Consider the following 14,079-nt stretch of genomic DNA (forward strand, 5'->3'; position numbering starts at 1 on the left):
GCGGGAGTGCTCACCCTGCGGTCCATGAGGGTCCTAATGCCCCAGTATAGTGATGTAAAACTGAGGTCCTGACTCACTGTGGGCTTTAAAAATCCCAGGGCGTTTCTCGAAAAGAGTAGGGGTGTAACACCTTTGACCCTTACCAATCACGGCCTCCTAATAATCCCCATCTATGAATTGGCTACATTACTGTGCTCTCCTCCCCATTGAGAGCTGATATGTGTTGAGCGTTCTGGCGCACTATGGCTGTAGGCGCATCATCCAGGTGGGGCTGCACATTGGTTGTGGTGGAGGGGAGTCCCCATTACCTGTAAAGCGCTTTGAGTGGAGTGTCCAGAAAAGCGCTATATAAGTCTGTAGCGGCGAGGCTTAATAATAAGGCAGAATTAAGTGTTTCTGAGCTTTCCCAAATTAGGCCTCATTTCTCTGTTCATCTCTGTGGTGCAGCCACAGAGAAACCATTCATGCAAGATGTTTTCTTTTGATAAGGACAGCTCCCAATGGGGGATGCACTTAGCTAAGCCTGGCTATCATGATCAATGGTCACCCATTGGCGCCTATCTGTCTAGGGAGTGCCAGTTGGACATCTGGACTGCATTACTAAGTGTCAGGAGTAAGTGACTCATATCTCACCTTGATCAACCAATCAGGGACTGGTAGGGCCGATTAACCCACGTGGGACTCTGATGCCCATGGAACTTTCAGCCAATCAATGAGCTGAAGTTCCTCCAGGTAAAAACAGGCAACACAGAGAGCCTGAGAGATTCAGATTCAGATTCAGAAGGGATTCTGGAGAGGATTCTGTGGACTGTTCTAAAGGGAATTCAAAGGAGAATTCCAGGGCAGGACGGCCCAGGAGCAGAAGGCTCCCAAGGGCAGGACATCCTCGCAGCACGCCTCCTGACCATCCTGAGACTCAGCCCGGACAACCACGGAACGGCCAGTGTGTCCGAGTGCCAGAACTTTCCTTTGTTCTAAGAGTCTAGAGTGGAGGTTGCCAGAGAGTAACCAGCAGCAGGCCTCGTGAACAGGTCGGAACTGTGGACAGCTGAATCACTATTCAGAACTAGCTCTTCATCAGGAACGAACCGGTCCTCTTCCTGACTTGCTGGGACCCACAGTCATCTTTTCTCCTGTGCACAAACTTTGCTAGTTAAAGCCAACACTAACTAGCCGGACAGTGAGCATCAGCAGCACACCGTCGCAAGCCGCACAGCACAGCCTGGCACCGAGCCAGAGAGCGCGGATTGGACAGCAACAGCCTGCAACTGTTTCTTTGTGCCCGCAGGAGATCTGAATCCCCAAAGATTGGATGAGTATTCAACTTCAATGCATTACAGCTCGAGAATTCAATTGTTATCCCAACCAGTTGATATCAATTTAATTCCTAAGAGTTATGTACTTGTTTTGAGTATCTAATGTAGAAGTTGTAACCAAGTTCATTTATGAAACGGTCTAAATGAATGATATACTGAACGTATGTCCTCTTGATATATGTAACTCTTTGTAACTGATTGAATATATATCTTTTGTATTCTGATAACCCTCTCGATAAGATCTGTTAGGTTTATATGCATATTCTATGTATTAATAAATGTATCCTCGTGTATTAGTACCTGTGTGTGCGCGTTGTTTGAGTTATGTCGCATGGTTGGATTCTAAAGCCATCAAAAGAATCAACTTTGTGATTCACTGCTACAATTAATAATTGTCTCAGTAAATGCCCAAACCCTACAGAACAGGTGCCTTCAGAGAGCCACTTAATCTACATTATTTGGCGTCCCTGAACCGGTTTTCCCTACAAGTCTAACCAATTATTATTATGAAACTCTTGCAACTGCAATTGTGGGGAGAATAGAGGCCTCAACTGCTACAAGGCTGATGATTAAAACTTCATTCTTTAAGGAAAAAAAACATTTTTATCAGATGTTGCAGATGCACTAATGCAGCCCTTAAGGGTGATGAATGCATGTTGAAGTCATTGATTTTATACCTACTTTTATCCTGTTATATAAATCATGAATATATATTAATTGGAGGACAAATGACAACATCCAAGAATTCAGTGAGAGTACAGAAGTGTGTTTGAGCTTCTAGTCATAGTGAGCTGTGGCTCAACCCCTGGGCTGAGGGCGAACCTCTTGGCAATGGAGCAAGCAGGCCCAGTGTTCCTACAGACTGCCATGGCCATAGACAGGGACACTGCTCCTGTCATTGGGATGGGAACTTCACAAGTGAGAAGTGGACACAGGATCCTGGACAAGATGTTATGCTGTTATTCCCAAGTCTCATACGTCCCTGGAAGTCCAGACCTGTCCACCGATCTCTGCCAGCTCTGTGTAGGCACCTTGGATTGATATTCTGTCTCTAAGGCTGCTGTCAAACATCTTACCAAGACTTTCCACTGGCTTCTTAGAGATGGAATTTGTTCACCATGTAGACCTGGATGCTGCTGGATTGAATTTCATTCTGGCTCACCCACTCAATTTTTCAAGCCCCTGCAGGATCCACTGGCACCCTGGCACCACCTCAGTCGTGACTGTGTATACTGTACTTAGGTCTGCCCCTGTGCCTCCCTCTCTGTGACAGTATTTGGGCTACCAATTAATTTTCAAGTTGCTTTTAAAACAGATCCATCCATTTTCTAACCTCAATTCAGGGTCGTGAAGGGAGCCAGAGTCTATTCTGACAAGTAACAGGTGCAGCATCAAGGCGGGATAAACCCTGAATGGGACACCAGTCCAGCACAGAACAGACACAGGCTCAGACACACTCACACTCACACCAGGAAAAATGTTTTCCAGAAGCCAAGTACACTTTCAGCATGCCTGTGGACTGTGGGAGGGAAACTGGAGCACCCAGAGGGAACTCATACAAACACAGTGAGAACATACAGACCCCACACAGATAGCAGACCCCACTCTGGATTGAACCCAGAGCCCTAGACACTGGCTGGGAGGCAGCAATCTAACAACTGCACCACCATGTCACCTCTTTTAAATTCCTTTTTTTCTGGTTTATAAAGCTTAAAGCAGCCTTGTGCTTCTGTGTTTCAGTTACCTTCTCAGTTCCCAAGGACTAAGCACTGCAATAGGCACCCACAGCTCTCATGTCTTTTCCTAAGACCAGAGGTCAAACTCCAGTCAGACAGAGGGCTTGACTTTCCAAAGTTGATGTTGCAGATGCACTAATGCAGCCCTTAAGGGTGATGAACGCATGTTGAAGTCACTCATTTTATACCTACTTTTATCCTGTTATATAAATCATGAATATATATTAATTGGAGGACAAATGACAACATCCAAGAATTCAGTGAGTGTACAGAAGTGTGTTTGAGCTTCTAGTCATAGTCAGCTGTGGCTCAACCCCTGGGCTGAGGGGGAGCCTCTTGGCAATGGAGCAAGCAGGCCCAGTGCTCCTACAGACTGAGGACAGCCAAGGGCCAGCTGCACAGGTGGAGACTGTGTGGAGAAGGGTTGCAGAAGGTGACTGCAAAGGGCAAAGACTTATGGTCTTTATACCTTTTCTTTAAGGTAGGGAATGACATCAGAAGATTTTACAAGTTAGAGCAGCTGAGATGAAATTGAGATGAACATCTCTCATCACCCCTCCTGAACATTTGTTCTACAGATTATTTTGGCTTGCATTTGATACATGGAAGACCAGTCAGATGAAAGAAGTCTGCGAGGTGGGGAGTAGACAGATAAGTCAGATAGGTACTGAGGTGCCCAGCCATGTAGAGCCTTATAGCTGATCATGAGGAACATTGAAGTTCACTCGAAATGTGCAAGGACTCCAGGACAGGAGTGATGCCATCACTTGCACACAGCCTGGTCAAGATTCAGGCAGCTGAATTCAGTACCTGTTGGACTTTGTTTAATCTGGGTTTACATACACTACCTTCAGCGAATAGGGCGTTGGAGTAAGAAATTCTGGAACAGACAAATGTAATGTTTTAGTTACTGTCACTATTGAAATGACTGTGAAGTGCTGGTTAATTGGATGGATGTTTTACCTTGTAATTTAGGTTTTCAGTAAATAGTGTAAGAACGGGAATAAGATAAAAAAAATTCTCCTAAAATACATTTTATGACTTCTGAAAGTTTCAGTAGTCTGCATTTAACGACAAACGTTCTTAAAAATAGAACACAAGGGTTTTATTGTCTAATAGATTTTGTGAAAACGCCTATTTGAACTTCACCGGGTGTGTCTTTTGTTGAAATGTTTTTCATCGTGATTAGCATGATATTTTCAATTCCTTCTCGTTCAGCTCGGGATTTCTTCGAAATATTTGCCGTTTCTTTTTGTCTGGCCAGATCCTGGAAAACACACCACAGATCTAAAAATATTCCTCCTCTCTAACACTTTAAACATTTCAGTCGAATTATTAGGTGTCAGTCGTGAGAAAGAGCATTTCAACACTTAAAAAGCCGAAATGAATACTTTATTGTTCTGAAAACGTTCTGTTTCAGAACGTGAATATCAGAATAGCTTTATTAAAATAACAGGATTTTTTTAAAATACATTAAAAACCGTATATAATTTATTGCGAGTGCTGATCCATGAATCAAACAGCAAAACAGCCGTTCCTGTACTTAGAGATATGTCCATTTTATTGTGACGCTAAACAGCAGTTGTGTGAATACTGTAGCTGGGCGAATGTCGTGAATAGAGCTCACATGTATGATATTACCATATGGAAAAGTAAAATGAAATGTAGAACGAACTGGCTGCTCTTGTAATCAGTGAAGAGAGTCCATTTGTGCCGGTGTGACATATCAAATCACGAGACATATGCTAAATTTGCTAAACTAACGATCCCCTCATTATGATCTGCGGTGAAAATAATCTCCCTTTTAAACTCTGTGAGTGTGAGCGTTTACAGAACACGAGTCGGTCTGGCTGGAGCACTGCTACTGAAACACCACCAGACACTTACTAATCCGGGTGCATGCTATTAAACCAGACATCCAGGTGGGGCTGCACACTGGGGTGGAGGGGATCCCCATTACCTGTAAAGCGCTTTGAGTGGAGTGTCCGAAAAAGCGTAAGCAATTATTATTAATAATAATCAGTATACCCAGTGAAATATTGAAATAGGCTTATTTTTTCTATTATACTTTGGTATATCTTTAGTCACATCCTACGTTTTACTTTTTTATTTTTCACCATAAACAACATAGAGTCCCCTTTCACATAGACACATTAATAAAAACAGTCGTCTCAATAAAACAATCTCAAATACTCACACTGTCTCCCCCCTCCCGAAAGAAAACTGGGTGGAGACGGTTTCTGACTCGAGATACCCCAGACCCTCTGCTTCTTTTTGTGTAAATGAGTAAAACACCGTCACCGAGTGTGTTAAAGGGCGAGGCGGACGATATTTTCAGTTGCTCCTCGTTACACACAGCATTTCTTCAATATGTTTCCCGTTTCTTTTGGACTCTGGTCTTATCCTGGAAAACACACACAGAAATCGATTTTAGGATCTTTGGTGTAACACTTCAACATTCATCTTACAGCCTAATCATTAGATCTGTGTCGTGAGAATGAGCAACAGTTTGCCAGTCGGAATGATTTATTTACAGGAAAGATCTAAAAACATTATTCTGTCTGTGTCTTTTTAAAATCTACCCAGACTTAGGAAATGGGAAAATGCTTTATTAAGATACTCCGACGGTGCCGAAAGGCAAGCGAACATAACAACTTTTCACTTTCATGTGATACAGGCGAAAGCATGCAGCTTGCGGTATTATTTAATATGCTAATGATTTCTCAGAGTAGGAAGTTTTCGTTAGATCTGCTATCTAACATTACATAACCTAACATCACTTTATTAGCCCTATACAATTTCTTGCATTAGGAATTCGTCTTTTCACAGACCCCAGCTTGCTCTCCATGAGACACACAGACAGGGAGAGAAGCTGGAGCGCCCCTGGAGCAGGTGGGGTTAAGGGCCTTGCTCAGGGGCCCAACAGAGTAGGATTCCTCTGCCGGCGGCAGGATTTTAGCCGGCAAACTTCCAGCCACAGGCGCAGATCCTGAGCCATAGAGCCACCACTCCGCCTCAGATCAGAGACAACCTTTTGTCATTAGTTTCTTCAGCAAAAGTCCTAAGGACGGCAGGATATTTAATTTGTCTTTCAAGTTCATCTTCATTAGGACAAAAATACTCCTCCTGTTTTTATTTGAAACCATATTTCTTTTAATGAAAAGAAATAAAAGGAAGGAAAACGTTATCCGTTGCATATTTTAGGTTAAACACAGCAACATGTTTCATACGCAAAAACATGACCTTCCAAAAGCACGATTACTAGCAACCGGTTTGAACAGACTTGGGGTTAATGCGTCAGTCTTTTTCTACTGTACGTTCGTTGGCCTCACATAATTATTGCAGGGGAAGTATTAACAAAATAAACTAAAATAGATATTTTCCCTACATGCAGTTTTAAAATTAGGTTTCCAGGCAGAAACATTTGACGGATGTTGGCTCAGACGCTGATAACGATAACTGAAATGTTCATTAGAGGTGGTTACCTGTCTGTTACAGGTTATACAGAGTTCACCTCTTTATTCATCATCGATTAAATTCCGCAGCTTCCTCGGTGACTCGGACCTATTTTCTTCACCTAATTATCGGTATCTCCGCCTTACGACAACGCAACAGCCAAGAAATCATGAAACTAAGACAAATGGTTAAAATAGAGGAAATTCCTAGTGTGACCGTGAGCATTCCAAACTTGCAATTTATAAATGTCCTAATGTACAATTACAATTAATTGCTTGCAGTGTTAAAGTTTATTTTTTAATAATATTGCCACATTTCACGGAAACAAAAAGAGCCAGATAGCAGCAGTAATTAGTCATGTCAAATCATGCTTTGTCGTTTACAAGAGCAAGAACAACGACACCACCTCCTGAGAAAGTTCAACCCAATTAAGAGATAAGAGGAAAGAGATCACGACGGAGAATACATTTCTCATAGTCTGATATTTCATTCTACCGACTGGCGCTGTCAAATATACTTCATTCCTTTAGATTTGATACAGTTCGTACCTTTTTCTCAGTGCAGGGCAGACTCTCCCCCACACCGTCTTCAGCACAGCCTCCCTGAGAGCGGGGCTCCCCCAGATGTACAGTCCGGGGGTACAGGTTGAAGTGAACCTTATCATCAAACTAAAAGGATTGTAGGCGTTATTCTTGAACATGTATCTGGTTTTGGTAATTTCAATCACTAGAGTACAGTAAAAGTAAGGACACCAGAGCGCCAGGAAGCAGACTACCACCACGATGATGAGTCTCAGGGACTCTTTCTTGCTGTCTCTCTCTGGACCCGGCGGCTCCCGAGCAATCTGGTATTTAGCGATGAGGTACAGTTTCACGTTCATCAGCACTTTCGCGATTATTATTGCCTGCATCGTCAAAATACCATAAGCGTTTAGTTTTGCAGCCACCTCGATAGTAACTACGTGTTGTATTGTCAAAAAGAAATAAGTGTAAAACCAACAGAATAAGCAAACTCCTATAACTACAGTCCTGGTTACATAACGACTGTAAGCATAAGGATAAACTACAGCAAGGAATCGGTCCAACTGTGCAAACAAGATCGTTAATAGGTTAACACCCAGTAGCGAAGGCACTATGTAATAGGTTCCATTTTTGGACGGATAGCCCTCCTTAACATCGAACAGTCCGATGTAGTAACCGCCTATCCCAAATAATGTGTCACTTACACTGGTGTTCAGCATGAAAATAAACCTGTTTTGAGCTCGAAGTGACTTTTTACAAAGAATGCCCAACACAACCGAGCCAGCCACGAGAACAGAGCTGGTAGAGATCAGGAAGCTGGTTATAAAAATGAAATAATCTGCAGTTTCCAGGAAATCCACCGCTAACGGCACAGTCAGGTTCAGTGCAATCATCGCGCAGTAAAGTGAGAGTCTGGACTTGCGGCGCTTGACTTTTAATGTGCGAAACTGTCTCAGCAGCAGATTATCCGCATTAACAAACTCACAGCTCATCTGGGGTTTAGGAACTCCCGAGAATAATTAGCTTCACATGGTAAAAACATGAAGCAGTTCGCATTTGTTACGGAAGTCTAGGAGGTGGATTCCCACCAGAATCACTTTTTTTTTACCAGGGATTTCTTACATTATTACTAATAAACGAACATATGATTACTGACCCACGTGAGCTGAAATCAGGTATTTTTTATTAAGGTACAAATGCATCCCATTGACCGTGATAAGAACAGGTTGTTGTGTGCACACGTATTAAATCAAAGTCAATAAATGCAGGTTGTGTGCTGTTCTGTAAATGTGGATTATAATCAGTTCAGACCTTAACCTTAGACGTGCTTTACTCGTCTAGTAAATCATTACAGTTATTTTGAGGCTGATCATTTTGGGTGTTTTACGTAGGCTGAATAACCTGATTGACCACTCTCAATTTAACAGAGAACACAGGAGAAGTTGTGTTCTAAGGAAGTTACCTCTGTGGTGCCTTTGACGATCACCGAGTTAGTAAAACGTTACTCTAGTCTACTCCCGGAGGAAAATCTGTTGTTATTTCACCGGCAGCAGAGCTGGAGTCCTTTCCGTGTTCGTGATAAAATCCTATTTTTTGTGTGAGGCTTCTTGGATTGTTTCTCATACAGCGCATGCTACTTCATTTTGTTTCAAATGGGGAAAAAAAATGTATAATACAGCCAGTCGAGCTGTCGATCCAGCTCCACTGCCATGTCTGAACACTAGATGGGAACATAAGACTAAACAGTGTGTTCTGAACCGTTTCCTCTGAATCAGTAACTATCAGGACAAGGTGAATGTATGAGGTGAATTATACAGGACCGCCGCCTCTGTATCTTTAGAATTTTTTAGTGAACTTTGTTAAGAATTTCCTGTAGTTGTGAGGCCTTAAATCGCTCAGTGTGGTTGTCTTTTTGCACCTTTGTCAGTTTCCAAGTTGTCTTTTGCATAATACAGAAATATCACGGTTATGGCCTCTGACAGAAAAATATTGTAACGCTTACGGCCGATAGGTACTGTGTAAGAGCCGGCTTACCAGAGCAGGTGACGCCACCGCTCTTCCCTGTGATAGCAGGACTACAGCTACTGGGCTGTAGAGAGATCTCTCTTTGGCTCACCGAGCTGGGTCCCTGCGGAGTCCCGGGTTCGAGCCCCTGACAGTGGGGGGCCGACCTAATGCGGCAAGGGCGCCCGCCTAACCCCCGTCGCGTTACAATATGAATTTAAGAATAGTGTAAACATTTTGCAGATGTTTTCAAATTCAGTTTAAAAACCTTATTTATCCTTGAGTCGGTAGGTTGAAATACTTGGTTAAGAATATTATAACCTAATTTCTAGAATAAATTGGATCAGGAACGTGATCCGGTGGGGTTCCACCTTTCACAACTCAGGTGATCTGCCTTTCAATTGCCTGGTGTCACGATCGCTACTCCTCCTCTTAAGGGCGCTCCAGCCTTTTCTCATTCTGCCTCATTCCCCGCACCTGTTCCTTATTCCCGCCCCTTTTCAGTTCCCCCTTTATAAGCCAGACTGACTTTATTCGGGGCTCTACGTTGAATCCTGTTTCATGTGTGCCCGGGTCCTGCTGCCTCTGGCTCCGTTATGTTTTAAACTTCCTGTTCCTGTTCCCTCCGCCGGTCCTGACCCGGTTCCCGTTTTTAATCTTCTGGATGGATCGCCTGGCCATGGACTTATGCCTGTGTTTTGGATTCCCCGTTTGGATTTCTTCTCGGATTGTTCGCCCCGGACTCACTTCCCCTGGGCACCTGCACACCAAGGACACGCCCCTCCCGTCTCTTGCATGATTTTTTTCCCCAATGTTTCCTCACTATTCCGGATTGTGTCGTCTTCAAAGGGTCCAGAAATAACTTCGGGATACCTGGTCCCATCTTGTCCAGGCTCCCTGCTGTCTCCTCCCAATCCAGCCCTCGTTCCTAGTCACTGCCCCAGCCAGCCTGTTGTGTCGATCCAGCTCCACTGCCATGTCTGAACACTAGATGGGAACATAAGACTAAACAGTGTGTTCTGAACCGTTTCCTCTGAATCAGTAACTATCAGGACAAGGTGAATGTATGAGGTGAATTATACACTACTGTTGCGTCTGTACAAATATATATTTTTTTTATGAACCTTGTAAAGAATTTCCTGTAGTTGTGAGGCCCTAAATCATTAAGTGTAATTGTCTTTACGTGTTGCACCTTGGTCAGTTTCCAAGTTTTCTTTTGCATAATACAGAAAAATCAGGGTTGTGACCTCTGACAGAAAAATATGAATTTAAGAATAGTGCAAACATTTTGCAGATGTTTTCAAATTTCAGTTAAAAAAACCTTATTTATCCTTGAGGCAGTAGGTTGAAATACTTTAAGAATATTTTAACATAATTTATATAATAAATTGCATCAAGAACCTGATCCGGTGGGATTCAACCTTCCACGACTTAGGTGATCTTCCTTTCCATTGTCTGGTCCCATCTTGTCCAGGCTCCCTGCTGTCTCCTCCCAATCCAGCCCTCGTTCCTAGTCACTGCCCCAGCCGGCCTGTTGTGGAGCAGGTGAGCCTCGGTTTGTTAAACAGCTTCTGCTGCTCTCCACTTCCTTCCAGTGCTCACTTCTACCCTGGCCTTGGATACTTTCGGGTCACGAGTATCTGAACTGCATCACCTCTAAATTCATCTCTGGCCTGTGTCACCTTCAGCAACATCATCTTTGTGCCATGACCATAGACAAGGACACTGCTCCAATCATTGGGATGGGAACTTCACAAATGAGAAGTGGCCACAGGATCCTGGGCAAGATGTCATGCTGTTATTCCCAGGTCTCATACGTCCCTGGAAGTCCAGACCTGTCCACAGATCTCTGCCAGCCTTCCAGCTCTGTGAAAAAAGCTTGGATTGATATTCTGTCTCTAAGGCTGCTGTCAAACATCTTGCCAAGATTGTACCGTGGCTTCTCAGAGATGGTTGTGTCAGCACTGCTGATATGGAATTTGTCCCCAATTTTGCCTTTCTTCAGCATCATAGACCTGGATGCTACTGTATTGAATTTTATTCTGGCCCACCCACTCCCTTTCAAGCCCCTGTAGGATCCACTGGCACCCTGTATACCTTTGTATTTTAGTGACCTTCCTCCTCACTGTCTTATCGGTGCAAGAAACTCTTGCAACTGCAATTGTGGGGAGAATAGAAGCCTCAACTGGTACAAGGCTGATGATTAAAACTTCATTCTTTAAGGAAAAAAATCATTTTTATCAGATGTTGCAGATGCACTAATGCAGCCCTTAAGGGTGATGAACGCATGTTGAAGTCACTCATTTTATACCTACTTTTATCCTGTTATATAAATCATGAATATATATTAATTGGAGGACAAATGACAACATCCAAGAATTCAGTGAGTGTACAGAAGTGTGTTTGAGCTTCTAGTCATAGTCAGCTGTGGCTCAACCCCTGGGCTGTGGGGGAGCCTCTTGGCAATGGAGCAAGCAGGCCCAGTGCTCCTACAGACTGAGGACAGCCAAGGGCCAGCTGCACAGGTGGAGACTGTGTGGAGAAGGGTTGCAGAAGGTGACTGCAAAGGGCAAAGACTTATGGTCTTTATACCTTTTCTTTAAGATAGGGAATGACATCAGAAATTATTACAAGTTAGAGCAGCTGAGATGAAATTGAGATGAACATCTCTCATCACCCCTCCTGAACCTTTGTTCTACGGATTCTTTTGGCTTGCATTTGAATCAGTAAAGCTCGATGTGGTCAGTCAGATGATGGAGAGTCCCTATGTCACCTTTAAGTCTGGGGTTTTCTTGACTTTTTTAGTCGAGGCACAAGTTTTAAAAACTCAGCTAAGCACATTTTTCATCAAATCTGACTCAAATCATGTTTTATGTCCTTTTATGTACAATATGGCACATCATATGCATTGTTTGGTCTTTAAAAGTAATTTTGTAATTTCATTAATATTTTCAATTCTGTTAATATTTGCTTGGTGATGCTTTCTTAGAAAGGTCCTGTTTTAATTTAAGATCTGTTTTTCTCATTATGAATTATAAATCATTTTTATGTGTTGATGGCAGAAACCCTGAAGAATAAAGCCGAAAACCACTAACTGTGTAATCAAGATAAAAATGACACCTTCCTGATATGACATAAATAAGTAAATTCATCTTAATAATAATGCATATCTTCACACACTCACAACTAAAAAGACAGCAGGGACTGTGCTCCAGAGACATGTGAGCTTTTTTGTGATAGTAAATAGCTGTTGTATTCAGGAGCTCCAAGTCAGTGCACCTGGTCTCTCTTGTCTTCTGAAGGTGGAACCACATACTAAAGAGACCTTATGCTACCTTATTATTATTGTTATTCATAAGCTTTCTAACATTTTTTCATATCCCATAACATTGAAAATGCAGTTCTACATTTTGTGCCTTTGTGAGCGTATTCAATTCTAGCACAGAGAAGGATATTGGTAAACATATATTCTGAGTATTTCACAAGGTTATGTTTTCTTGTTAACACTGTCCACCCCTGACAGAAATGGACTCTGCTACATTAAGACAATAAAGTGCTTTGAGGTAACAGAAGAATCTTTGAGACTCTGAACTTTTAGATACATTAGGAGTGAGAAAAGACAAGGCAGAAAGGGTACAGTATAAAACATAATATGAAGGAATAAGTTTCACAATAAATAAATATTATGCGTTTATAAGTAGCAAGTCCAAGAACGTGACAGTAGGTGTAAAAAAAGTTTGGTGCACAGTAAGAGAAGGCCCAAGATTGTACACAGGGGACATATAGAAGACCAGTCAGATGAAAGAAGTCTGCGAGGTGGGGAGTAGACAGATAAGTCAGATAGGTACTGAGGTGCCCAGCCATGTAGAGGGTTATAGCTGATCATGAGAAATATTGAAGTTCACTCAAAAACGTGAAAGGAAGCCAGTGCAAGGACTCCAGGACAGGAGTAATGCAATCACTTGCAAACAGCCTGGTCAGGATTCAGGCAGCTGAATTCAGTACCTGTTGGACTTTGTTCAATCTGGATTTACAAACCTTCAGCAAATAGGGCGTTGGAGTAAAAAATTCTAGAACAGACAAATGTAAAACATGGAAAACACATTACAGATCTAAAAATATTCTTCCTCTGTAACAGTTCAAACATTACCTATTCAGTCAAATTATTAGGTGTCAGTCGTGAGATAGAGCATTTCAACACTTAAATAGCTGGAATGAATATTTTATTGTTCTGGAAACATTCTGTTTCAGAACGTGAATATCGGAAGGATTTGTTTTTTAAATACATTAAAAAACAGTATATAAATAAAATGTATGTATAAATGTATGAGGGAACAAGTAATAGGTTTATTCCATGCTGAAAAAAAGAAGGAAGAGAACACAACGTTTCGGCAATGGAGCCTTCTTCAGGTGTGACACCTTAAGAAGGCTCCACGGCCGAAACGTGTTCTCTTTCTTCTTTTTTTCAGCATGGAATAAACCTATTACTTGTTCTTTTGCAGCCTACGCATGCTGACGCAGCTACCCACCTGAACTAAATGTATGAAGTTCAATATTACTCATGATCAGCTATAGGCTCTACTGCAAGAGATACAGTAAATGAGTTTGCTGAAGGTACAAGATGTCATCTGGGTGATCTGAAATTGTCCTGAGGGGCCTTGAATGAGTGTTGTGTTAGATGTGTACTTGCAGGTGATACAGCGAGCTCTGTTGCAGGGGAAAGTGCCTGGTGTGGATGATTGCTGAGGGCGGTCAAGGGAGCTGTGAACAAGAAGGTTATGCAGATTAGGTGGTAGGCGAAATGAGATGGGTGGTCAGGAAAGAGGCCCCCCAATTGAGAGATCATCCTGTAGGATGGAAAGTTGTCATTAATAGTCCTGGGGATAGGAAGTGTTTGGGGTGGAAGGGAAGCACCAAAGGAATGCGGTTGTTAGGCCGGGAGTTCCTGATCGGGTTGATAGTTCGAGGGCTGTTTTTGGCTCGGTTGAGGACCCTGTCAGTAACATGGGTGGGGTAGCCTCTGCTGATGGAAAAAGAGTGCTTGAG

The 14,079-nt window shown here is 42.6% G+C and overlaps 1 protein-coding gene across 1 annotated transcript; it reads right to left on the reverse strand.

Moving 5' to 3' along the window:
* Positions 1–6,985: 6,985 nt before the first annotated feature.
* LOC138224506 (allatostatin-A receptor-like) lies at positions 6,986–10,498 on the reverse strand. The gene is made up of 2 exons (XM_069182288.1): positions 10,459–10,498; positions 6,986–7,903 (listed from the first exon to the last, which is right to left on the reverse strand). Exons 1-2 carry the CDS (start codon positions 10,496–10,498, stop codon positions 7,035–7,037), a joined length of 909 nt encoding a protein of 302 aa, XP_069038389.1. The 3' UTR covers positions 6,986–7,034.
* Between the last annotated feature and the right edge of the window lie 3,581 nt (positions 10,499–14,079).

This window comes from Lepisosteus oculatus, chromosome 22 (genome assembly GCF_040954835.1).
Source record: "Lepisosteus oculatus isolate fLepOcu1 chromosome 22, fLepOcu1.hap2, whole genome shotgun sequence".
NCBI lineage: Eukaryota > Metazoa > Chordata > Actinopteri > Semionotiformes > Lepisosteidae > Lepisosteus > Lepisosteus oculatus.

Coding starts and splice junctions, on each gene's coding strand:
- LOC138224506 (XM_069182288.1), bottom strand. CDS start 10,498: ATGGGACCAGACAATGGAAAGGAAGATCACCTAAGTCGTG. Junction 7,904..10,458: donor GGAAGATCACCTAAGTCGTG/GAAGGTTGAATC, acceptor CACTGAACCTGA/CTGTGCCGTTAGCGGTGGAT.